Raw genomic sequence first — 24692 nt, forward strand, 5'->3', positions numbered from 1 at the left:
ATTTATCCTATTTGGAACCCAGAGTTTCTGGGATCTGACAGTTTATAATTTTTACTGAATTTGGAAATATTTCAGCCATTATTTATTCTCTGTCCTTTCTCTCCACTAAGACTAGAACTCCAGTTAAACCCATGTTAGACCAGTTCTATTGTTCTGTAGGTTATTGAGACCCCCCCCCTTTTTTCTTTTATTTCTGTGATTCATACTGAAGAGTTTCTATTGCTTTGCCTTCCAGTTCATTGATCTTTTCTTCTGCAGTATGTAATTGCTATTAATCCTATCCAGTGAAATTTTCCTTGCAAATACTGTATTTTTCATTTTTAGAATTTCTATTATAAAAAAACTTACAAAAATAATAAAATCTTTAAAAAATATATGAGCATGAAAAAATCTTCCATTTCTCTCTTCACTGTGTTCATATTTTTTTTTACATCCTTGAACATATGGAGCATAATTATAATAGTAGTTTTAAGGTCCTTGTCTACTAATTCCATTATCTCTGTCATTTCTGAGTCTGTTTCTGTTGACTGATTTTTCTCCAGGTTATAGATCACATTTTCCTGCTTCTTTGTATGTTTAGTAATTTTTAAACTGTATGTCCAAAACTATGAATTTTACATTGCTGAGTGCTGGATTTTTTGTTATTTATTTATAGAGGATTGTACTTATTTCAGATAGACAAATTAGTGTGGATCAGTTTGATCCTTTTGAGGTTTGTTTTTAAGCTCAGAGTATGTCTTGAGTAGTCTTTAGGGCTAATTTAGCCCATTTTGAAAGAAATGCCCCCTCTGAAGTCTTTACAGATGCCCCCCTGTATTCTTTGAGTTCATGTGAACTCTAGGAAGTATTCCTCGTACAACTTCTTAGGAATTGTTAACTGGGAAAATTTTTCTAGACTGTCTTTGTAAAGTTTTAACCTATCCATGTTCAGATCAGTATTCATCAAAAGACTCAAGGGGAACCTCTCTGCATATTTCTAGTACACTTTTTAAAAATATTTTATTTATTTATTTGACAGACAGAAATCACAAGTAGGCAGAGGCAGAGAGAGAGGGGGAAGTAGGCTCCCCGTCAAGCAGAAAGCCCGATGCGATGTGGGGCTGGATCCCAGGACCCTGAGCTGAAGGCAGAGGCTTTAACCCACTGAGCCACCCAGGTGCCCCTCTAGTACACTTTTTATGGCTTAGCTCCATCCCCACAATTTCTAACCACCCTGGTCCTTATGAATTCTAATCTCTATTTCCTTTACTCAGACAGTTACACTCTGTTTAGATCTCCCCCACCCCCTTCATCATACATAGTCCAAGGATTACCTCCTGGCAGAAAGCTGGAGGTATTTCATTTGTATTTCTTTTCTCTCTGATTACTGTCTCGTGTTGCATATTGTCCAATGTCTTAAAAAAAGTTTCCTATATTTGGTAAATTTTCCAGTTTTTTCTAAAGAGAAAATAATTTCACATCCTCTTTCCCCTCATAGCCAGATGCAGAACCCTTTTACTTACCTGCTTCTGTTTTTTCTACCTTCATTTTTGAGGAATATTTTTGCTGAATATGAAATTATAGATGAACAGCTTTCTTTTTCTAGCTCCATTTTTTTAAATGCAAAGTCAGTCTTGTTCTTTTTATGTATGTCTTTGTTCTCTGGCTGCCCTTATAAATTTATCTTTGGTTTTCAGAACATTGACCATGGTGTGGCCCAGTATACTTTTGTATTTATCCTACTTGGGATTTCCTGAGCTCCTGGATCTGTGTGTTGCAGTTTTGGACATAATTTGGAAAATTCTTGGCTGGTATTTCTAGACTGTTTTTTTGCCTTCTTTTCCTCTCTCCTGTCTTTCTGAAACTCCTGTTGCACATGTGTTAGATTGATTGATACTGTCTTATAAGTCACTAAAGTGCTTGTCATTTTTTTCCACTTTTTTTCTCTATGCTTCAGTTTACTTAATTTCTTACTGATATAGCTTCAAGTTTACTACTCTTTTCTTCTTTAGTATTTAGTCTGAATTGACCCCATCCAATTAATCTTTTATCATATTCCATCCAATTATTTTTTAAACTTCTTCATTTTGAAATAGTTTTAGATCCATAGATAATTACAAAAATAGTACAAAGAAGTCTCATGTACCCTTCATTTAGTTTCCTCCAATAATAATATCTTATGTAACTATAGTAAAATATCAAAATCAGGAGATCAAGATTGGTACAGTCCACAGACCTTACTTACTAAGATTTCATCAATTTTACATGCACTTGTGTGTGTGTGCATGCGCGCACACTTAATTCTATGCAATTTAATCATGTATATATATTGATGTAACCACTACCACAGTCGATGCAGAACTGTTCCATCTCCACAAAGACCTCCCGTATGCTACTCTTTTATAACCATAACTGCCTTCTCTTCCCTCAACTCAGTCTCTAATCCATGGAAGCCACTAATCTCTTCTTCATGTCTACAGCTTTTTCATTTAGAGTATGTGATATAAATCAAACCATGCAGTATGTAACCTTTTGAGATTGGCTTTTGCATTCAGCATAATTCCCTTGGTGGCTGTCCAAGTTGTTCCATGCCTCAGTACTTTATTCCATTTTATTGCCGAATAGTATTCCATGGTATACAGGTCCCATAGTTCGTTTAATCATTTATCCATTTAAGAACAATTTGGGGTTGTTTGTGATTTATGGCTATTAAAATTTCTATACAGTTTTTGTGGATGTAAGTTTTCATGTGTCTGCAATCAACACCAGGAAAGTAAATGCTGAATCATATGATAAGAATAAGTTTACTTCTTTTATTATTATGTTTAGTTAACCAGCATAAAGTACTTTTTTATGAAACTGCCACTCATGCTTTTTTATTACCACTTACACATTATATCTTTTTTCATCAGTTTTATTTCAGTTTCTCATATATCATATTTGAAGTGACTTTCTTGTAAACAAAATATAATTCGGTCATTTTTTTATCCATTCTACCAATTTCTATTTTTTAATTGTTTCATTATGTTTAGATCATTTGCTTTTAATGTAGTTATTGATATGTTAAGACTTACATCTACCATTTTATCATTTGTTTTTTGTTTGTTCCCTGTTTTTCCCTCCTGTCTTCCTCTGGATTACTTGGACTTTTTTTAAAATTCCATTTGTATTTACATATAGTGTTTTTGAGTATATCACTTTGTATAGATTTTTTTAGTAGTTGCTTTAGGTGTATTAACTTATATGTAATATATACATAAACACATAAAATATATACATAAAACAGTTTATTGGTATCAATGTTTTGCCACTTTGAGTGAACTGTAGAAACCTTACCTGAATTATGTCTCTTTACCTTCCTCTCTAATATAATATTTTAAAATTTTACACTATATACATTGAAAATCACGTTAGAAATTGTTATAGTTTTTGTTTCAACCATCAAACATAATTTTAAAACTCAAGAGGAGAAAGAAAATTTGCTATATTTAGCCATATTTTTACTATTTCTGTTGTGCTTTCTTCCTTCTTTTAATGCTCTAAGATTTCTTTTATCATTTCCTTTGGTCATTTTTTAGGATGGATCTGATGAAAACAAATTATCTTTGTTTTCCTTCACTTAAGAATGGCTTGATTTCTCTTTCTCTACTGAAGGATATGTTCACTGGCTATAGAATTTGGGGATGGAAGTTCTTTCTTTCAGCACTTAAGAAATGTGCCTTTTCCTTCTGGCCTCCATGGCTTTTGATTAGAAAATCCATTTTCACTTGAATCATTGTTTCCATATAGGTAAGAATGTAAAGTGATGCATCATTTCTCTCTACCTGCTTTCAGATTTTTATTTTTGTTTTTTCTCCTTATGTTTCAGATACTTAAGTATTATGTGACTTGGAAGAGTGGATTTGGTGGGGGGGGTATTCTTTTTAGATTTCATTCAGCCTCTTGAATGTGTAGGATTAGACTTACCCAAATTTGGGATTTTAGCCATTTTTTTAAAATTTTTTAAATGTCATCTTTATCTTCTTTTGGTATTCTGATGACATAAATATTTGATACTTTGTTCTTGTCCCACAGGCCCCTAAGTCTCTGTTTATTTTTACTGTTTTCTCTATGTTGTTTAGATTGGGTGATTTCTGTTGCTCTATTTCCAAATTCAATGATGCTTTTCTTTATCATTTCCATTTTTCTATTAAGCCCATCTAGGAAGTTTTTTATTTTGATTATTGTATTTTTCAGTTCTAAAATTTCCATTCCTTATGTTTTCTATTTCTTGATTGATACTTTCTATTTTTTTATTGTGTTTCTAGCATGCTTGTAATTGCTTCTTGAAACATTTTTGTAATGTTTGCCTTGAAATCCTTGTCAGATAATTCTAACATGTATGTCATCTTGGTCTTAACATCTGTTGATTGTGTTCTCATTCAAGTTGAGATTTTCCTGGTTCATAATATAGTATGATGAGTGGGTTTTTATGTGAATCTGGAGATTTTGGATCTTATTTTATGAGACTCTGGCAACTCTGAACTCTGTGCTCTAAATCCTTAGGCTAATAAGCCTGCAGCTATCTGCCTGAGCTCTACCACACATCACATAAAATATATATAACTGTGACTTTTACCAGTGTAGCTCCTTTCTTTTGAGGGTTGAATTCCCTCTAGCTTCTGCCTGTTTGGGGATACTCTCTACTACCTTCCATTTATCATGATGGTTAGTCTGATAGAAACTATTCTATCATTACCAGAATTCAGAAGTCAGGACTTACTTTTTATAGTATAACTTTTGGTGCCTTTTCAAGTTTTTACCATGTATGTATAACTTCTTTCAAAATGTAAATAAATTGTTGAAATTAAAATATAAAGATTAAATGAATATGTTTATCAGACAGACCTGCTTTCATAGACCAGTGCCAGGGAGTGATCATAGTAACAATATATACTAGACAAGTTGAGAAAATTATTTTACCAATCAGTCCCTCATTTTCCTCACCTATAAAATAAGGGGTAATTATGAGGATTAAATGTATTGGTCTACACAAAATGCTTAGAACAGTGGCTGGCATATTTAAGTAATATATATAAATATGTCCATGGATATGTAATAAATAAATAATACTAATATAAATTAAATTTTAGACATTATTATTATTAATGTCAGAAACATTGGTAAAACTCACAGCCAAGGACCTGTTTCTTTTTAGTCTCTCAATATTGAGAATTTGGTCCCCAGTAAGTACCTAATAAATTTTTTAAAAATGAACATTGTGCTGTTGTATTGGATGCTGTGCAGATTTAGCCTGAGAGCCCTTGCTGACACGGAGACCTCTGGAACAAAAATTCTGAAAACATATCTAAATGAACTGTTATCATTTTATATGAACAAATATGAGTATAAATAGATGAATACTAGAAATTTTATATTTGAGTTGTATATTTAGATAACGTCATTGTGCTAGACATTCAGCAAATAATCCTCCTATTGCAGAAAGGTTTTATAGAGGTAGAATTTAAGAGCTGTTTGAGAAAAGAACTTAACATTTATTAAGTACCAATTATATCCCATGTAAATATATCTATATGTTAGATCCTTTATCTATATTAACTCATTTATGCCTCTTAGCAATTCTGGGAGGTAGGCATTATCCCTCACTTACCAGTGAGAAAAGTAAGACTCAGAAAATAACTTGACCAGAGTCAGCTAGTAAAAATAGCAGAGCCAGGATTAAAACTCAAATTTTTCATATTTCTGGGCTTATCCTTTTTCTCTGCTTTGAATAATAAGACCCAATATTTTGGCATAAAGGATACATAGGAGGAAAATAACTATTTATTAAACATCTACTCACTGACAGACAATGTGCTCTATGTATTATTTTATTTAGTTCTCAAAACATTATTTTATTCAATCCTCACAGTAACTCTGAGAAGGAAGTAAAATAATATTTTTTGAGCACCTGCTGTGTGCCTAACACCTCAGTAGGACTTATATAAATTACTCCATAGGGTCTCCTAACAGCCCAATGAAACCTGTATTGCCCTCACCACTAGGTGGAAACCAAGCTTAGCTTCCACACTTGCCTGCCTCTAAAGGACTGCTGTATTTTTAAGCATTTTTAAGTGTTTTGCTGAACACATATTCCACAAAACATAGCTTTTTAAAGTCTAATCTACACAATACAAATGTCTCTCTATACCAGGGATTTGGGGTGGTCATGGACCCCTGATGGTCTCTCCTCCCAGATAAATGCTCATAATTACATGATATTGGATACAAGTTTAGAACGCTGAGCAATTTCCTAAAGTCCATCAGTGAATGGATCCATCGTTTAAAACAACCACCAAACTAACAGAAATGTGCTCTAAAGAACAGAAGTAAATCTTAGGAAATGAGAGCTTATTAATGGCTTCAATTATTAAGTTTTACAAATCCTCTAGAACACCTATATTTGGCAATTCTGTTATGTTTCACAAATTTAATGGTAGTCCTATTTCTCTTTTTTAAAAAGTATTCGCATTATTGGCTTTTCTTGTGGTATAATTCTTTGTTATGGGGAGACTGTCCTATACATTCATAGGATGCTGCATTCCTGCCCTCTACTTACAGCATTCCTGCCCTCTATTCACTAGATGCCAGTAGCACACTCCCTGCACAGTTTTTATAACCAAGAATATACCCAGACATTGCCAAATGTCCCCTAGGGGGAGGCAAAATCTCCCCCTGTTGAGAACCACTGGTTTATAGTAATTACATTTATCACTCCTGAATTACTTACAAGGATAAAGGGACTAAGAACCAGACTTTTTTTTTTAAAGATTTTATTTATTTATTTGACAGAGAGAGATCACAAGTAGATGGAGAGTCAGGCAGAGGGAGATAGAGGGAAGCAGGCTCCCTGCTGAGCAGAGAGCCCGATGTGGGACTTGATCCCAGGACCCCGAGATCATGACCTGAGCCGAAGGCAGTGGCTTAATCCACTGAGCCACCCAGGCACCCCAGAACCAGACTTTTTAAAAGTATATCTTTTTCTTGCTTAATTAAGCTCTCCTATAGTACTTCTCAACTGGATTAAGCAAGGTGATTCATCTCAACAATTAAGTTGCTAGCTGAAGTTACAGTTTTTCTTACCTAAGAGACCAGCAAGAAAGTTGATATCACCACTCTGTTTTGTTAATTGAATGATTGACTTGTCGAGTCATTAAGTCTGCTCAGGGAATATATATTGAATGCTAACAATGTGTCAGGCATTATGCCAGGTGCTGAGGCTATCTGGTGTGCAGTATAGCTGTGCTTCTGGCATCATGGAATGTGCAATCCAGTGAGTAAAAAATAAGTGAAAATAATTATAAATTGTGATAAGTGCCATGATGGAAGCACAAAGAGTACAGAGGTAGAGAAAAATGGATGTATATAGGGTCACTAGGAAAGGCCTCTCTGAAGATGTGACATTTAAGGCTAAACTTGAAGGATGAGAAAAAACCAGCCAAGTTAAAACATAAGATAACCAGAGGGCAAGTGTCTGAGGCAGAGTAGGCAACCATATGCAAAGACCATGAGTTAAGAAAGAGTTTAGTGTGTTCTGGGTACTGAACGAAAGTCACTGTAACTAATGCTAGTCAGTAAGGAGCAGGGGATATAAGGTAGAATAGCCAGAGACCAGACTGTCCAGGGCCCTGTAGGCCGTGACAAGAGGTTAGATCTCATTCTTAATAGAGTGGAAAGTTACTGACGGCGTCTAACCAGGAGGAGTGCTGTGATTCAATATGTTTTAAAACTATTCCAAGTGTAGTGTGGAGTGGGGAGGTGTCAAGAATGGAATTATAGAGACCAGTTAGGAGGCTGATGACAGTTCAGGGATGATAGCAGTAGCAGTGGAGATGGAAAGAATGACCAATTTTAAAAAACACTAAAGACCCCACCAAAAGACTACTAAAACTAATAAATGAATTCAGTAAGGTCACAGGATACAAAATCAATGTACAAAAACTTATTTTGCCTCTATACTCTAATAATGAAGCAGCAGAAAGAGAAATTAAGAAAACAATCACATTTACAATTGCACCAAAAATAATAAAATATCCAGGAATAAACTTAACAAAAGAGGTGAAAGACCTGTATGCTGAAAACTATAAAACATTGATGACAGAAACTGAAGATGACATAAAGAAATGGAAAGACATCCCATGCTCATGGATTGGACAAAAACATACTGTTAAAATATCTCCACTACCCAAAACAATCTACACATTTAATGCAATCCCTATCAAAATCCAACAGCATTTTTCACAGAGCAAAAATAATCCTCAAATTTGTATGGAACCACAAAAGACCCTGAATAACCAAAGCAATCTTGAATAAGGAAAACAAAATGGGAGCTATCAAAATTCCAGATTTCAAGTTATATTACAAAGCTGTAGTAATCAGTAAGTATGGTACAAAAATAGAAATATATATCAATGGAAGAGAATAGAAAGCTCAGAAATAAATCCATAATTATATGGTCAGTTAATCTTCAACAAAGGAAACAATATGCAGTGGGAAAAAGTCTCTTCAACAAATGGTATTGGGAAAACTGGACAGCTACATGCAAAAAGATGAAATAGGACAACTTTTACACCATACACAAAAGTAAACTCAAATTGAATTAAGGACCTAAATATAAGACCTGAAACCATAAAAATCCTAGAAGAGAACACAAGCAGTAATTTCTCTGACATTGGCCGTAACAACATCTTTCTAGATATGTCTCCTGAGGCAAGGGAAATAAAATAAAAGCAAGAACAGGCTATTGGGACTACATAAAAATAAAACGCTTCTGCACAGCAAAGGAAACAATGAACAAAACTAAAAGACAACCTATGGAGTAGGAGAAGATATTTGCAAATGGCACATCTAATAAAGGGTTAGTATCCAAACTATATAAAGATCTGCATAGAGTCTATGAAGTCATAGAAGAAAGACAATTAGTCTGATTGGGGCAGGGGTGTGGGTGTCATAGAAGATATCTTGAAGATGATGTCAAAGCTAAAGACTGAATTGAATATTAGCCAGGTATATAAATGTGTGAAAGTATAGGGGATTAAAGAAACAACAAAGGAAAGGCACACAGCCATGAAACAGCATGATGCCTTTAGGAATTATAAACAATGCAATATTACTAGAACATAAACTTTAAGGTAGGAAATGGGAGGAGATGAGACCAGATACATACCATTGACAATAACTAACAATTACATGCCAGGCAGTGTTCTAAGTGTCTAACATGGATATCTCATGTAATCAAATGTGGAAACTAAGACAGAAGGAGATCGGGTACCTTGCCCAAAGTTGCACACTGCAGAGCTGAGATTCAGACTAAGCAGTTTAACTCCAGGGGCAGTGCTTTTTAACCACAGAAAGTTATTAAGTATCATGCTAAAGAACTGAGAATGTACCTGTTGGCAGTACTGAGTCATGGAAGGGCAGTGAATGGTCAGATCTATGTTTTGAGATGACTCATGATAAGTTTTAAGAGAGGCCAGGCTGGAGACTGTTGCAATATATCAGGCACGTGATGAAGAGAGTTTGAAATAGGGATGGAGACAAGGGAAAGATTTAAGAAATTTTTAGGAAGCAGAATTAGCACAACTTGGTGATTAATTGTATTCTGAGGGTAAAGGAGAAGGAGAAATTTAGAATGTCACCATGTTTTCTGGTTCAGATGACTAGATGATGTTACTATATGATGAATACAGGAGGAGGAGCATTAAAAGTGAACCTTTTTTTTTTTTTTACATTGAGTATTAAGAGTCAATGAAACACCCAAGTGGATCCTAACCAAGATGCAGTTGGATATGAGTTTGAAGTCCAGGGGATATGTCATGACTGGCTATAGATCTGCATATTACAAGCATGTGATTAAAACCAGAAAGTAAATGAGATTACCATGGAGAATGTGTAAGAAGACCATAGGGCCAATGGAGGAATCTTGGAGAATTTCAGGATTTAAGGGGCCAGCAAAAATGAGCTCACAAAGGAGACTAAAAGTACATTAAGGATCAGCAGTATAACACAAATTAAAATCATGGACTCTAGACCCAGATTTTATATCCTCCAGGCTCTGCCACTTGCCGGCTATGTGACTTTGGACAAGTTACTTCACTTCTTTAAGCCTTAGTTGTTTAAGGATTAAATGTACATGTAATGCATGAAAGCCCTTAGAATAGTGACTAATAAACACATAGTAAGTATTAGCTAATACTTACAGGAAGAAAACTAGAGTAGAATCATGCAAACTAAAGGTGAAAGTTTAAAAGATGGAGAGAATTCTGAGCTGTGTCAGATGCAGCTGAGAAGTCCCATAAGCTAAGGACTTACACATATGCATTATATTTGGCAAAACAGAAGCTTTGGTGACCTTGATGAAAGGAATTTCAATACAGTGGACAAGGCAGAGGTGATATAATAGTAGTTCGAGTGGTAAATTGAAGGTAAAGAAAATAACAGCAAATGCAGGGCTAACTCTTTCAGGGAGCTTGCTGTTTAAGAAAAACTCTGAAGTGAAGTAGAAATATGTATAAGGATGCTCATCTCAGCTTTTTTGATAGAAAAACATGAAATGTCCAAGAGTGAGGAAATGAGAGGTCAATAGTGGGATTGGGGAAAATGGTGAATATTGGAACAGTAATTGAGAATAGAAGAAACTGACCAGAAATGAGTAAAAGGATAATGAAGAAGCTTGGAAAGTGCGTCTCAAGTTCAAAACTGATTGGTGATACCTGTCTATCCAGTGATAGTTTCCTTCAGTGGTGACAGGACAGAAAAGGCAAAGGCAAAAGTGCAGAGGTTGATCTGGAATGGTGATTATGCCAGACATATGAGGCAAAAGAGGTTGAAAGTGATGTTTAAAGAGGGTTCCAGTGTATAATCATGTGTTGGCCTCACATGTGGATGTGAGGCCAAAAAGAAGTGGACAAACCAGGAGAAAGTAGGGTTCAGGGCACTGGGGTGTCTCTGTGAGAGGTCAGAAAATTGATGGGACCAGAACTTGGACTCAGTGTAAGACATTGGAGGCAGCATGAAAGAAAAGGCATAGATTTTAAAATCAGACAGACTGGAATTTGAATTGCAGCTCCAGTTCGAATATTTACATGACTTTAGAAAAGTTCCTTGACCTCTGTAAACTTGTTTCCTTATGTGGTAAAATAAGTATAATGACACCTATCTCAGAAAAACTGGCACGTTGACATGGTTCAGTAGTTGTTAGCCCCCCTTTCTCCCACTCAGCATTTATTGGGCACCAATCATGAAAGATTGTTTTCTGGGGACATGAAGGTAAAAGTCACTTCATGTCCTTTTAGGGACTCATGATTTAGCAGAAGTGATGTAAATACAGAGAGGTAAATAACAATACAATGTAACTGATCAATTATAGCTTCAGTTACTCTGTACAATAAGAGCAGTATGAACACAGAGCTGTGGGAACCCAGTGAAGATGTGATAATAGTGCCTGATGGAGTGAGGGAAGGCTTCCATGCAAAGAAATTCACAGACCCAATTTTTAGTTCTAATGTTGCTTGAAAGAAAGTAGCAGCAAATGGGTAGATGACACTTTAAGGGGGGAAAGCAAAGAAGCTTTTGCTTTTATTTTCCTAGACAGTATTCCAAGGGGCAACAGGTTCAAGAGAACTGTTTATTCAAGGAAAATGACCTGTGCTGTTCTGTTAACTGACAAGTAGTATGTAATGAAGTGAAAGAATTTAAGGTGACAGAGAGGAAAGGAAATAATCAGGAGTTTAAGGTTCCAGAGGAGCTAAAATCTGGAACCCATATTAGGGATGTACTCATAGACAGGATACAAAATAGCCCCTTCTCTAAAATGAGGAGAAAGGAAAAAATGATAAAAATAGACACAGATAACTTGCATCTAAAAAGAGGAAAGAAGTCAATTTGTGGAAATCGTGTTCTATCTATATGCAATTTTTCTTGGTTTTTATAAACCAAGAATATGTCCTTAATATGTTCACAACAAATTTGAGGAGCTAAGTCCTACAACTAATGGACTTGCCTGTTGGTGAAATGGAAGCAACAGAAATAAAGATCCTCCCCTTTGCACATGGAAGAAGGGGGTGCTGACTGCTGCAGCAGCAGGAAAGGACCATGACACGGAGCAGCAACCTCTTCTCACTTGCTTTCACCTTCAGTTCTTAAGTGACTACATGAAACCCTGTTGCCCATTCTAGTTTTTTTGCTTTTTTTTCTCCAGTCCAGTTACATGCACGCCACATGAAGTAATTTTCCAACCTGAATTTTGCCCATTTATGAATAGAATTGGCAGCACACACGGCAGCTGTGCTGGCTTAATGGTCGCAAAAGCATTTGGCTGCATTGTGCTCTCGCCTAACCTTTGCAGCCAGTGACTCCCCTTTCTGGGATACTGTCCCACAATTACTTCTCACTGGTGTGTACCTCCAGGAAGCAGACCTTTTAAAGGAGGCTTGCTAGCTGTGATGTGGAGCTAGCATCTTTGCCTAGCCCCAGTAAGAACATAGTAGGGGGTAGGCCCAGGCACTGGGAATTTTTCCAGCTGCTTTATGCCCAAAACCTCTTCAAATTGCACCATTTAATAAAATCAGAGGAATTAATTAAAACTGCATGGAAGACGCCTTTAGTTAATTGTTGCTTTCCTGCTTCTACTCTAAGCACATGCCAAGGTAACAAAATGTCTGTTCAAATTGGAACCAGACTCCTTGTCCTTTTACTATTAAGTGAAAGATGTCTACATTTCCTGCTAGATCACACGTTGGCCTTGTAAACTTTAGGACTTTTTTTTTTATAACCAGGAAAAAATTCCAAGGGAGGAAGAGTATCCCTGTAAGGAGATAGAGTTTCTTCCAATGTGACAAAGAAAACAATTTCTCCTTAAAGGAGTACCATAGAGGATGAGGACCCAGGAAGGTAAAGAGATTCTGCTTCTTTAAAGGTAATTAACAGAGCTCACTGAGAAAAGCAAAAAAGAAAGGAAACTAATAGTTATAGGGCACCTACTATATGCCAGGTACTACACTGGATGTTTCCACAGGCCTTATTTCATTTAACCTTCACAACAACCTTGTGAGGTATTTATCTACATTTATAGAAAACTGTGTCTCAAAGAGGTTAGCTGGTTGGTCCAAGATGCCATGCCTAATGAGTGAGTAGTAGAGGGAAATAGAGGAAGATCTACAAAGATATTTAGGCAAGAGAGTGGATCCCTGTTACCCCCATTTTGAAACTAGAGGATTAGTTGTATTTTTTTTAAAGACTCATTGTGTCAGTGGGCAGTAGTACTTCTCAGTTCCTGAAGTGACCTTAGACTGGAAGGTTAATCATCATTTATAAAAAGGAACTAGCGTTCTTTGAGCATTTTGATTATTTCCCTCTTGTCTCCATGTTCATTCTCTCAAATCCTCCTAGCGGATCTTCCAAACTAGTCACTTCCTCAACTAATTAACATACATTCTCCATTCTTTCTATTTATTTGTTTGTTCATTATTCGACCAACAATCATTTATTAAATGACTACTATATGTCAGGATTCTTGTGGGTGCTAGAAAAGCAAAAATGAAACTCAGTTTCTGCTCTAGAAAGATTCACAATCTAAAGGGGGCCACAGGCGTAGAAACATTGGTTTAAATCCTATTATAGAGAGAAATGATGGATCCAAGTTTTGTAGGTCTGAAGTACACACGGGTTTTTTTGGGGGGGGATTGCTATTTAGGAAACAGAACATAAAATTAGGTACAAATGAATATTTAGAATGATAAAAGAAACTGCAACAACTTTAAAAAAATTTTAAGCTGAAAGATACAACAAACCTCACAAAATCCAAAACCATTCCAATGTGTCATATTAGTTAAATGTATGATGCAACTGTAGTACTTTTTTCCTAAATTTTTTTTAGCTGCAAGTGTTTTTGTAATGTTGGTTTTTTTTTAAGATTTTATTTATTTATTTGACAGAGACAGATCACAAGTAGGTAGAGAGGCAGGCAGAGAGAGAGAGAGAGGGAAACAGGCTCCCCGCTGAGCAGAGAGCCTGATGCGGGACTCGATCCCAGGACCCTGAGATCATGACCTGAGTCGAAGGCAGCGGCTTAACCCACTGAGCCACCCAAGTGCCCCTGTAATGTTAGTTTTAATAAAAAGAATAGAAAGAAAATTCAATCATTCCTTTAGCATGCTTGATCAAGATTTGTTCTTTTATTATTAATAGGTGGTGTATTAATGTGCCCAGGCTGCCATAACAAAATACCAGAGAATGGGTGCTTTAAACAGTAGAAATTTATTTCCCACAGTTCTGAAGGCTGGAAGTCCCAGATCAAGGTCCAGCAGGATTTGATTTCTGGTGAGTCTTTCATGGCTTTTTGTCTGAGTATACATGGTAAATGAGGAAGAAAAAGTAAAAGATCTCTCTTTTACTTCTTAAAAAACCACCAATCCATCTGGCTTAGGGCCCCACCTTTATGACCTCATTTAACCTTAATTACCTACTAAAGGCCTTATCCAAAAACAGCCACACTGGGAGTTAGGACTTCAGCAGATGAATTTGTGAGGGTGAGAGGGGGACACAATTCAGTCCATAGCAGATGGGATGCATAAAACATGTGACTATACACACAGCCATACTCTCTGTAATACTGCTTAGATTTGGATCCTTAAAAAATAGGAATTATGATCAATTCTATGTTGTACAATTTCAACAAGAAAAGAAAAAAAGCACAGTTCATTTATAATTGTATATGATATATTGACTATATTTTTGAAAGGAGAAAACTTCCATTTTGACTAGGCATCATTAAAAAACAAATCCTAAAAAAAATAAAAAATAAATAAAAATAAAAAAACAAATCCTCCACTTAAAATTTAAATGCAGTGACTTGAAGAATTTTTCAAAGACTAACTTCGGACTTTGTACATTTCAAACACTATGTCTGCTCTATTACCCAATATGTCGAAGACCAGGCACTATAGAATACATTCACATCACAATATTGCCTCTGGCTCTGTCATTTTTGGGTGAAGATGTTGGGTGAGTCAGGATACTGGGCGACGGGAACATCCCTGAAGCCATTCCTTTACCACTAGCAATACATTAACTATACACATAAGTTACTGTGAACCACATAAATAATATCCCACTAATCCCACACTAAATCTGTTCACAACTCAACTTCCTTTTAGCTATTCAAGTGGTACCCAACACAGAGGGGAAGTCTGATAGAGGAAAACAATCTTAACCAAATGTGATTAAGTATCTTACTTCGCAAATTAGAAAAAAAATTGTAAAAATAATGTTAGGGCCCTTCCCAGGACCTTAGAAGGGGTCTGCCCAAGTGAGGGGCTGTGAAGATTTATGATTAGCTTCATGGTAAATTAACCTCCAAAGAAAGATATATCCACATTTCTTTAGGTGATCAGCAAAAGCTTTACAAGGGTGGTGATATTTGAGTTGGATCTTTAAAGGTACTCAAGGGAAGGGACATTTTAAGACAAGTGATTGCACATAAAAATCTAGAGAGGCATTAAAGAACACATGGTCTTGGGGAAATATAGTTTACTACATCTGTAGGGCATCTGTGGGACTGGTGGGAGATGAGGCAGCAGAGAGGCAGACCTGCAATTGAAAGACATCAAACTTGGAAAGTCATGGAAAGCCGTGCTTACATCATTTCCTGAGCTACCTTAGGTTCTCTGATCCTCACTGGGAGCAAGAAATTAGTTTTATCTGTTCCTATTAAGGGTATAATAGAATAACAAGACAGAAAATCAGGAAAGATAAAGAACTCATTACTACCACCAACCTAGAGGATCTAATTGACATTTATAGAACATACTATCCTATAACAGCAAAATACACTTCTTTTCAAGCACTCATGGAACATACACCAACAAAGATCATATAAAAAATGATGAAGTAGACAACCCCAAGGTACTGTCATCCCCCCACAGAAACATAGAGAAGCAAACAAAAACTGTCAGAAACAACTTTGTCAGAACCCTAGAAAATCAAAAATTGATAAGCAACCAAGCAAATGCCAGATCAAGGAAAAGTACACTTAAAAATGTTAAGAGGGGCGCCTGGGTGGCTCAGTGGGTTAGGCCACTGCCTTTGGCTCTGGTCATGATCCCAGGGTCCTGGGATTGAGTCCCGCGTCAGGCTCCCTGCTGAGCAGAGAGCCTGCTTCCTCCTTTCTCTCTCTGCCTGCCTCTCTGCCTACTTGTGATCTCTCTCTGTCAAATAAATAAATAAATTCTTTAAAAAAAATGTTAAGAAACCAGGGTGTTGCCACTTTATACCCCATCTTAATGGCTGTTATTTTAAAAATTGGAAAATGACAAATGTTGGTGATGATATGGAGAAATTGGAACTCTTGTTCATTGCTGGTATGAATATATAATTGTACATCTGCTGTGGAAAACATCTTTATGGTTCCCCTAGAAAATAAATAGAATTGGGGCACCTGGGTAACTTAGTTAAGTGTCCGACTCTTGAGTTTGGCTCAGGTCATGATCTCATGGTCCTGGAATTGAGCCCCACATAGGGCTCTGTGCTCAGCTCAGAGTCTGCTTGTCCCTCTCCCTCTGCTCCTTGCCCCATTAGTGCTCACTCACTCTCGCTCTCTCTCAAATAAATAAAGAAGTAAATAAAATCTTTAAAAATAAAAAAGCAGAATTACCATATGACCTAGCAATTCCCCTTCTAAGTATATACCCAAAAGAAGTGAAAGCAAATATTAATGTTATTTGATACAGCATTATTCAAGAAAGCCAAAAGGTGAAAACTACCAAAAACTCCATCAAAAATGAATGGATAAACAAAATACGGTATATGCATACAATAGTAATTTATTCAGCCTTAAAAAGGAATGAAACTCTAATACATACTATAACACAGATATAAATATTATACTAAGTGAAATAAGCCAGACTCAAAATGGCAAACACTGTATGCTTCCACTTATAATAAGTACTTAAAATAGGCAAATACAAAGAGACAAAAGTTACCCTACAGGTTACTGGGGGATGGGGGTGGGAGAAATAGGGAGTTATTGTTTCATGGATATGTAACTTCTGCTTAAGATGATGGAAGAGTTCTGGAAATGCATAGTGGTGATGATTATACAGTATTGTGAATGTACTTAATGCCACTGAACTGAACAATTCCAAATGATTAAAATAGTAAAAACAAAACAAAACAAAAATATTTCAACCAAGAATTGGAAGATACAGTTGAAGAAATCTCTTAAAAAAAAAACTAGAAGGTAAGAAAATGGGAAATAGAACAGAGAAAAATAAAGTTAGAGAATCAACTCATGAGGTCCAACATTCAATAAGAATAATTCCTGAGAGAACGAAGAAAATTAAGGGGAGGAAATTATCAAAGAAGTGATTTTTAAAAATCACCCCAAACCTAAGGACACAACTTTCCAGACAGACAGGGTTCATTTATTGGTTGCCTACCACCATGAAGGAAAAAAACTCTCAAGACACAGCATTATAAAACTTTAGAACAAAGAGGGAAAAGAAACTATCCAAAAAGCAGGAGATCCCAATGAGAAAGTTTCACATTAGAAGATCCAGAAATCAGAATAGCTTTGGACTTATCAACAATACTGAAAGTTTGAAGACTCTAAACCAATACCTTTAACAATCTTGAATTCTATACCCAGCAAAACTATCAATCAATTTCCAGGATAGAATATAAACATTTTCAGACATGCAAGGTCAGGAACTTTGGAGTAAGTGTCCAACAAAATGAGGGCAATAAATCTGGAAAAAAGGAAGACCTGTGATCCATGAAACAGGATCCAAAGCAGAAAAGAACAGCAGGAATTTCTTAAGGTGTTAGTAAAGGGAAACTCCCAGATACCAGCTGTGCAGAAGGCCTAGAATTCAAACAGTACAGATTGGAGAGTTCCAAGGGAAAGGCTTGAGGAGAAAATGAGATTTACAAATTGCATGGTATCGTTGACAGTACTGAAAGGACTATTACTATTCTGTCAGAGTGTTGCATGAGTTAGGAATAAGTACACAGACATGGATACACAATAGTGATCAGTACATAGAAAGCTAAGCAACGTATCCAAGGTAAGGTAATATTTAATCCCAGAAAAATAATTTCCAAGGAAGAAAAAGTAGTCATACTTTAGCACATGTTTCAGCTGTGGCAGTATTTGTTGTCACTATAATTTAAACATTGAATGGTAATTTAGCCAAGAAATCGAGGATAAATAAATAGAGAGTATGAGATAAGGTGAATTGTATATAGATGGTTGTGAAGACAGTAGTAGGATTGAATCCTAATCCTCCATAGAAGGGAGCCAGTAGAGCTTATCAAAAGCTGAAAAATAATTAGCAACCTTCTTGTGTTATTTGAACATATAGAGAAGAAAACTAGGAAAAGCTAAAAGAGTGAAAAGTGACTGTTTCTGGTAAGTGGAAATTGGAAATTGGAGAAGGTAGAGAATTGCTATTTGTCCTCATAAGACTTAGGTAATGTTTGACATTGTAAACTATATTCATGTTGTTAAACTACTTTGATCAAAATACAAATTAAAGTTCAGGGTCAAATCCAAAGGTGTACCATGTAATGTTGGTCCATATGCAATGCCCACTAGGATACTATTAAAGGAAAAAGAAACAGCTCATGGTACAAATAAAAAGATACCTAATTTTTTCTTAATGGTAGGAAAGCTTTCTAGTATTCTAGTATTCTAGCCCCTGGTTGGGCAGCAGTCATGAAAACAGTAGCCCATCCTCCTCATGTAGGACATGGTTTCAGAGGGAATAGAGCACACCTAATTTGGATAAAAGGAATAAACTAGACTAAACTAAACTAAAATTTTTAAAAAAAGGAATTCAAAAAATAAAAATGCAAAAGAAAAACATAGGTGTATGTATCAAAAAGTTCAAGTTAGAAGGGTATTATGGAATTTGATGTACTGTACAGCTCAATGTGATGGTAAATAGGTTAAAAAAATTACCTATGTGTAAAAAAAAAAAAAAATTAACCAGAATACTGGGAACAAGTGAACAACAAAAGTTTTCCTATGAAGTAGTGGTTGTTCTCTTGTAGTCCTTTTTTTTTTCTCTTTTTTTTTTCTTCTTTCTTGGTTTGTTTTCTGGGGGAGGGGCCTGCCACGTGGGTTGTCAGTCAATGATGTTTCCTGAGTTAAGTCCTCCCGCCCCCCTCAAGGGGGTGGGCACTGAGGAAACTGGTTTTTTTTTCAGGCTTTTGTTCTCTGGCGGTTTTTATGTTTGTTCACTTTTTTTTCTCTCACCTTGACCGCTTTTGATGGTTTTTGTAGTTTTAGAGGAAAACAAACCACACCCTGATCTCCCTCTCAGAGAGAGGCCTCAGTCTGGGTGCAGAGCCTAAATAAGTTCCCCCTTGGCCGCTGGCAGAGCAGGCTCCAAGTTGCAGACCCTGGGGACGCAGGATCTTTTGCTTGTACCCAAAGCCAAGGCAGTGACGGCTCTCTGGGAGCTCCGGACCGTCAGAGAGGTTCCAAGCAGCGATCACACACTGAGATTTTCCCGCTGGCCCGGGCTGGGAGTGCCTGGTCTTGCTGAGTCTAAGAGTGCCCGGCTTGTGCGCACCTCTTTCAGGGGCGGCTATGGGTCGCGCGTGCGCGCGCATCTCAGGCATTGAGAATGGGGCGCAGGTCCGAAAGCACCAGGCTGGGCTTTTGCGCACCTCTGTCAGGGGAGAGTTTGGGGCACGCGGCTTAGGCTCTGAAACAATAGCGCGGGTCAAAGAGCGCCGACCGGGGCCTTTGTGACTCTCTCAGGGGAGCATGAGGGACGTGCACGTGTATCTCAGGCTTTGTAGTGGGGCTCGCGTGTTCTGCCGACTGGCTTGGCTCTAATCCCCTCACAGGAGCTAGAACCCATGCATTCTTGGGCGCGCTGGCGGCTTAGGGACCAAGACCTGGTTTCTCCGCCGCACTCTCTCTGCCTCAGTGCCAGGGAAGTTGTCCTGGGACCGGGGACTTAAGCCCCTGTCCCTAGCCGCCCCAATTCCCACAATTTCCCCCCATGATCCTTTGCTCTTTTGGAGTGCTTTCAACCAGTCTCCAAGTTAATGCTGGTCCCCAGACGCAGGGCACTCTCGCTCGTATTGGGGTATTACTTTCCAACTGGTCGCCTCTGGTGGCTCCCTCCCCCTTTTGTTTATCTTCTGATATCAGTCCGCCATTCCCACTTCTCTTTACCTGCCCACTGGCGTCTTCTGCCCCTGTAGAGATCCAGACGTGTATAATTCTGATCTCAGGCTGATTTCATGGGTGAATGGAGTTCTTTGGTAGGTAATCAGCTCACTTTGGGGTATAGGCTGAAAAAGGCGCCTCCCCCTACTCCCCCGCCATCTTGTCCCCCCCCCCAGCACACCTAATTTGAAAATTATTGTGTAAATCTATTCTAATCCGTCAAGGATTACCTGAGTGAAAGACACCAGGCACTTATTTGTTTTCCTGACTTGGAACTCGGGTCAGAAAAGTGGCAGGCATTGCTTGGAAACATCTTAAGATAGATGAATAACCCACAGATGTCTGAGGGAAAAGATTATAATTGAGACATGCAACAGACAACCTGAGGCCTAGAAGGAAAAGCCAAGGAGTGCTTCTTTGAAAATTAAGGCCATCAAAAGCACCTATGTGTAAGCAAAAATGCACAAGGAGGCTAGCATGCTCAGGAAAGACCTGAGTGAACCTTAAAGACTAGAAAGGTGTTTTATTTGTTGGTCTCTTTTAAACTCCTAGAATTCAAGGAAATATCTATACTAGAAATTCAGTAGAGGATTCAGGCACAAGATAAAATCAGTGAAGTTGAAGATAGGACAACTGAAATTATCCAGTTCAAGGTTCAGAAAGAAAAAAGAATAAAGAAAAGTGAACAGAGCCTAAAGGACCTGTGAGACACCATCAAGGGGAACAACATATAAATCATGGGAGTCCCAGTAGAAGAGAGAAAGAAAGAGTCAGAAAGAATATTTGAAAAAGGGGCGCCTGGGTGGCTCAGTGGGTTAAAGCCTCTGCTTTCAGCTCAGGTCATGATCCCAGGGTCCTGGGATCGAGCCCCACATCGGGCCCTCTGCTCAGCAGGGAGCCTGCTTCCTCCTCTCTCCTCTCTCTCTGCCTGCCTCTCTGCCTACTTGTGATCTCTGTCTGTCAAATAAATAAAATCTTTAAAAAAAAACTTTAAAGAAAAGAATATTTGAAAAAGTGGCTAAAAACTTACCAAACTTGATCAAAGACATTATCTACACATCCAAGAATCTCAATGAATGCCACGTAGGATAATGTAAATAGATCTAGAACAACACTCATTATAATCAAAGTTGAAAGACAAAGACAAATAGAGAATGTTGAAAGCAGCAAGAGAGAAGCAACTAGTCACATACAAGGGATCCTCAATAAGATTAAGAGCTGACTTCTCATTGGAGACCATGGAGGCAAGAAGACAGTTAGATGACATATTTGAAATACCAAAAGAAAAAAAAATTGTCAACCAATAATTCTATATTTAGCAATAAAGATCTCTAATAAAGGGAACTACATGGGCAATTATAGAGGCCAGTATTATTATATTTTTGGTATGTAAGTCCACTCTTTATTTCCTACATGACTTAAAAGACAGATGCATAGAAAATACCTACAAATCTATGTTACTGAACACACAGTATATAAAGTTGTAAATTGTGACAATAACAACATAAGGACAGGGACAGAAGTGAATAATAACAGAGTTTTTATATGCTATTGAAGTTAAGTTGGTATCTATTTAAACTACAGTGTAATAAATTTGGGGTGTTAAATGTAATCTCCATGGTAATTACAAAATAAATGTATTTTTAATCTGAAAATGAGAAGATAACCAAAAAGGTTCACTGCAAATAATCAGTTAAATACAAAAGAAACTAGTAGTGGAGAACATGAGAGACAAAAAGGTATAAAGGTTTAAGAAAAAACAAATAACAAAAGGGCAGAAATCCTTCCATATCAGTAAATATATTAAATATGAATGGATTAAAGTCTCAAACCAAAAGCAAATTGCAAAAAGTGAATTTGAAAAAGAAACATGGTCCAATTATATGCTATCTATGAGAAACTCACTTTAGATCCAAAGACACAAGTAGGTTGAAAGTGAAAGAATGGGGAAAAAATTTTCATACAAATATAGTAACCAAAAAAAGCTTAGGTGGCAATACTAATACCAGACAAAACAGAAGTTAAGTCAAAAGCTATTATATGAGACAAAGAAAGATATTATGTATTGATAAAAGGATCCATTCATCAGGAAGATATAACAATTATAAACTATGTGCACCATACACAGAGCCTCAAAATATAGAATGCCAACATTTACACAATTGAGAGGAGAAATTGTTGTACTATAATAGTTGGAGACATCCAGTACACCACTTTTGAAAATGAATAGAACATCTAGACATAAGAGCAGTAAAGAAATAGAGGACTTGAACAGCATTTTAAACCAATTAAACAGACATAGAGAGCAATTCCCCTCTATAACAGTAAAATGCATATTATTTTCAAGGGCACATGAAACATTCCCCAGGATAAACCATTTTGTGTTAGGACACAAAAAAAGTTTTAATAAATTTAGGAAGATTGAAATTATACACACTTCTTCTCCAACCACAATGGAATAAAGCTAAAACACAATAACAGAAAGAAAAGTAAAAAGTTCAAAAATATGTGGAAATTAAGCAGTGCAATCTTAAAACAACCAGTGGATCAAGGAAGAAAACACAATGCAAATTAGAAAAAACCTTGTGATAGATAAAACCGAAAACACAATGTACCAAAACTTCTGAGATACAGCAAGAGATAATCGGAGGGAAATTTATACCTGTGTGTCTACATTAAAAAGAAGACTTTGATGAAGTCCCATAAGTTCATTTTTGCTTTTGTTTTCTTTGCCTTTGAGGACATGTCTTGAAAGAAGTTGCTGTGGCCGATGTCGAAGAGGTTACTGCCTATGTTCGCCTCTAGAATTCTGATGGATTCCTGCCTCACGTTGAGGTCTTTTATCCATTTTGAGTTCATCTTTGTGTGTGGTGTAAGAGAATGGTCGAGTTTCATTCTTCTACACATAACTGTCCAATTTTCCCAGCACCATTTGTTGAAGAGACTGTCTTTTCCATTGGATATTTTTTCGTGCTTTGTTGAAGATTATTTGACCATAGAGTTGAGGGTCCATATCTGGGCTTTCTACTCTGTTCCACTGGTGTATGTGTCTGTTTTTGTGCCAGTACCATGCTGTCTTGGTGATCACAGCTTTGTAGTAAAGCTTGAAATCAGGCAATGTGATGCCCCCAGTTTTGTTTTTCTTTTTCAACATTTCCTTAGCAATTCAGGGTCTCTTCTGGTTCCATACAAATTTTAGGATTGTTTGTTCCAGCTCTTTGAAAAATGCCAGTGGAATTTTTATTGGGATGGCATTGAAAGTATAGATTTCTCTAGGCAGTATAGACATTTTAACAATGTTTATTCTTCCCATCCATGAGCATGGAATGCTCTTCCATCCTTTTGTGTGTTCTTCAATTTCTTTCATGAGTGTTCTGTAGTTCCTCAAGTACAGAAACTTTACCTCTTTGGTTAGGTTTATTCCCAGGTATCTTATGGTTCTTGGTGCTATAGTAAATGGAATCAATTCTCTAATTTCCATTTCTATATTTTCATTGTTAGTGTATAACAAAGCAACTGATTTCTGTACATCGATTTTGTATCTTGCCACATTACTGAATTGCTGTATGAGTTCTAGTAGTTTGGAGCTGGAGTCTTTGGGGTTTTCCATATAAAGAATCATGTCATCTGCGAAGAGAGAGAGTTTGACTTCTTCGTTGCCAATTTGAATACCTTTTATTTCCCTTTGTTGTTGCTGTTGCTGTTGCTAGGACTTCTAATACTTTGTTGAACAAGAGTGGTGAGAGTGGGCATCCTTGTCATGTTCCTGATCTCAAAGGGAAGGCTGTCAGCTTTTCTCCATTGAGAATGATAATCGCTGTGGGTTTTTCATAGATAGATTTTATGAAGTTGAGGACTGTTCCCTCTATCACTATACTTTGAAGCGTTTTAATCGGGAATGGATGCTGTATCTTGTCAAATGCTTTTTCTGCTTCAATTGAGAGGACCATATGGTTCTTCTCTCTTCTCTTATTGATTTGTTCTGTCACGTTGATTGATTTGCAAATGTTGAACCACACCTGCATCCCATGGATAAATCCCACCTGGTCATGGTGGATAATCTTTTTTTTTAAGATTTTATTTATTCATTTGATAGACAGAGATCACAAGTAGGCAGAGAGGCAGGCAGAGAGAGAGGAAGGGAAGCAGGCTCCCTGCTGAGCAGAGAGCCTGACATGGGACTCCATCCCAGGACCCTGAAATCATGACCTGAGCCGAAGGCAGAGGCTTTAACCCACTGAGCCACCCAGGTGCCCTGGTGGATAATCTTTTTAATGTACTGTTGGATCCTATTAGCTAGGATCTTGTTGAGAATCTTGGCATCCATATCCATCAGGGATATTGGTCTGAAATTCTCCTTTTTGGTGGGGTCTTTGCCTGGTTTGCGGATCAGGGTAATGCTTCATCAAGATCAAAAGTTTCTGCACAGCAAAGGAAACAGTCAACAAAACAAAGAGGCAACCCATGGAATGGGAAAAGATATTCACAAATG

General features: G+C 37.0%; 1 protein-coding gene across 4 annotated transcripts in view; it reads left to right on the forward strand.

Annotated features, from left to right (window-relative positions):
- HDAC8 (histone deacetylase 8) overlaps positions 1-24692 on the forward strand; it is a 223377-nt gene that overhangs the window by 104839 nt on the left and 93846 nt on the right. Inside the window, exons 11-12 of one of the 4 annotated variants that reach the window (XR_009401363.1) lie at positions 14206-14337; positions 22941-23262. The exons of 2 other annotated variants lie outside the window; for them this stretch is intronic. Coding sequence is in view for 1 of the 2 variants with exons in the window: in XM_059385642.1 (XP_059241625.1) it covers positions 22941-22952 (12 nt within the window). In the remaining variant the exon portion in view is untranslated. Of the gene's footprint in view, positions 1-14205; positions 14338-22940; positions 23263-24692 lie in introns of those variants that run through there. One more of the 4 variants, XM_059385642.1, reaches the window with a different exon arrangement.

This window comes from Mustela nigripes, chromosome X (assembly GCF_022355385.1).
Source record: "Mustela nigripes isolate SB6536 chromosome X, MUSNIG.SB6536, whole genome shotgun sequence".
NCBI classification, from domain to species: Eukaryota; Metazoa; Chordata; class Mammalia; order Carnivora; family Mustelidae; genus Mustela; species Mustela nigripes.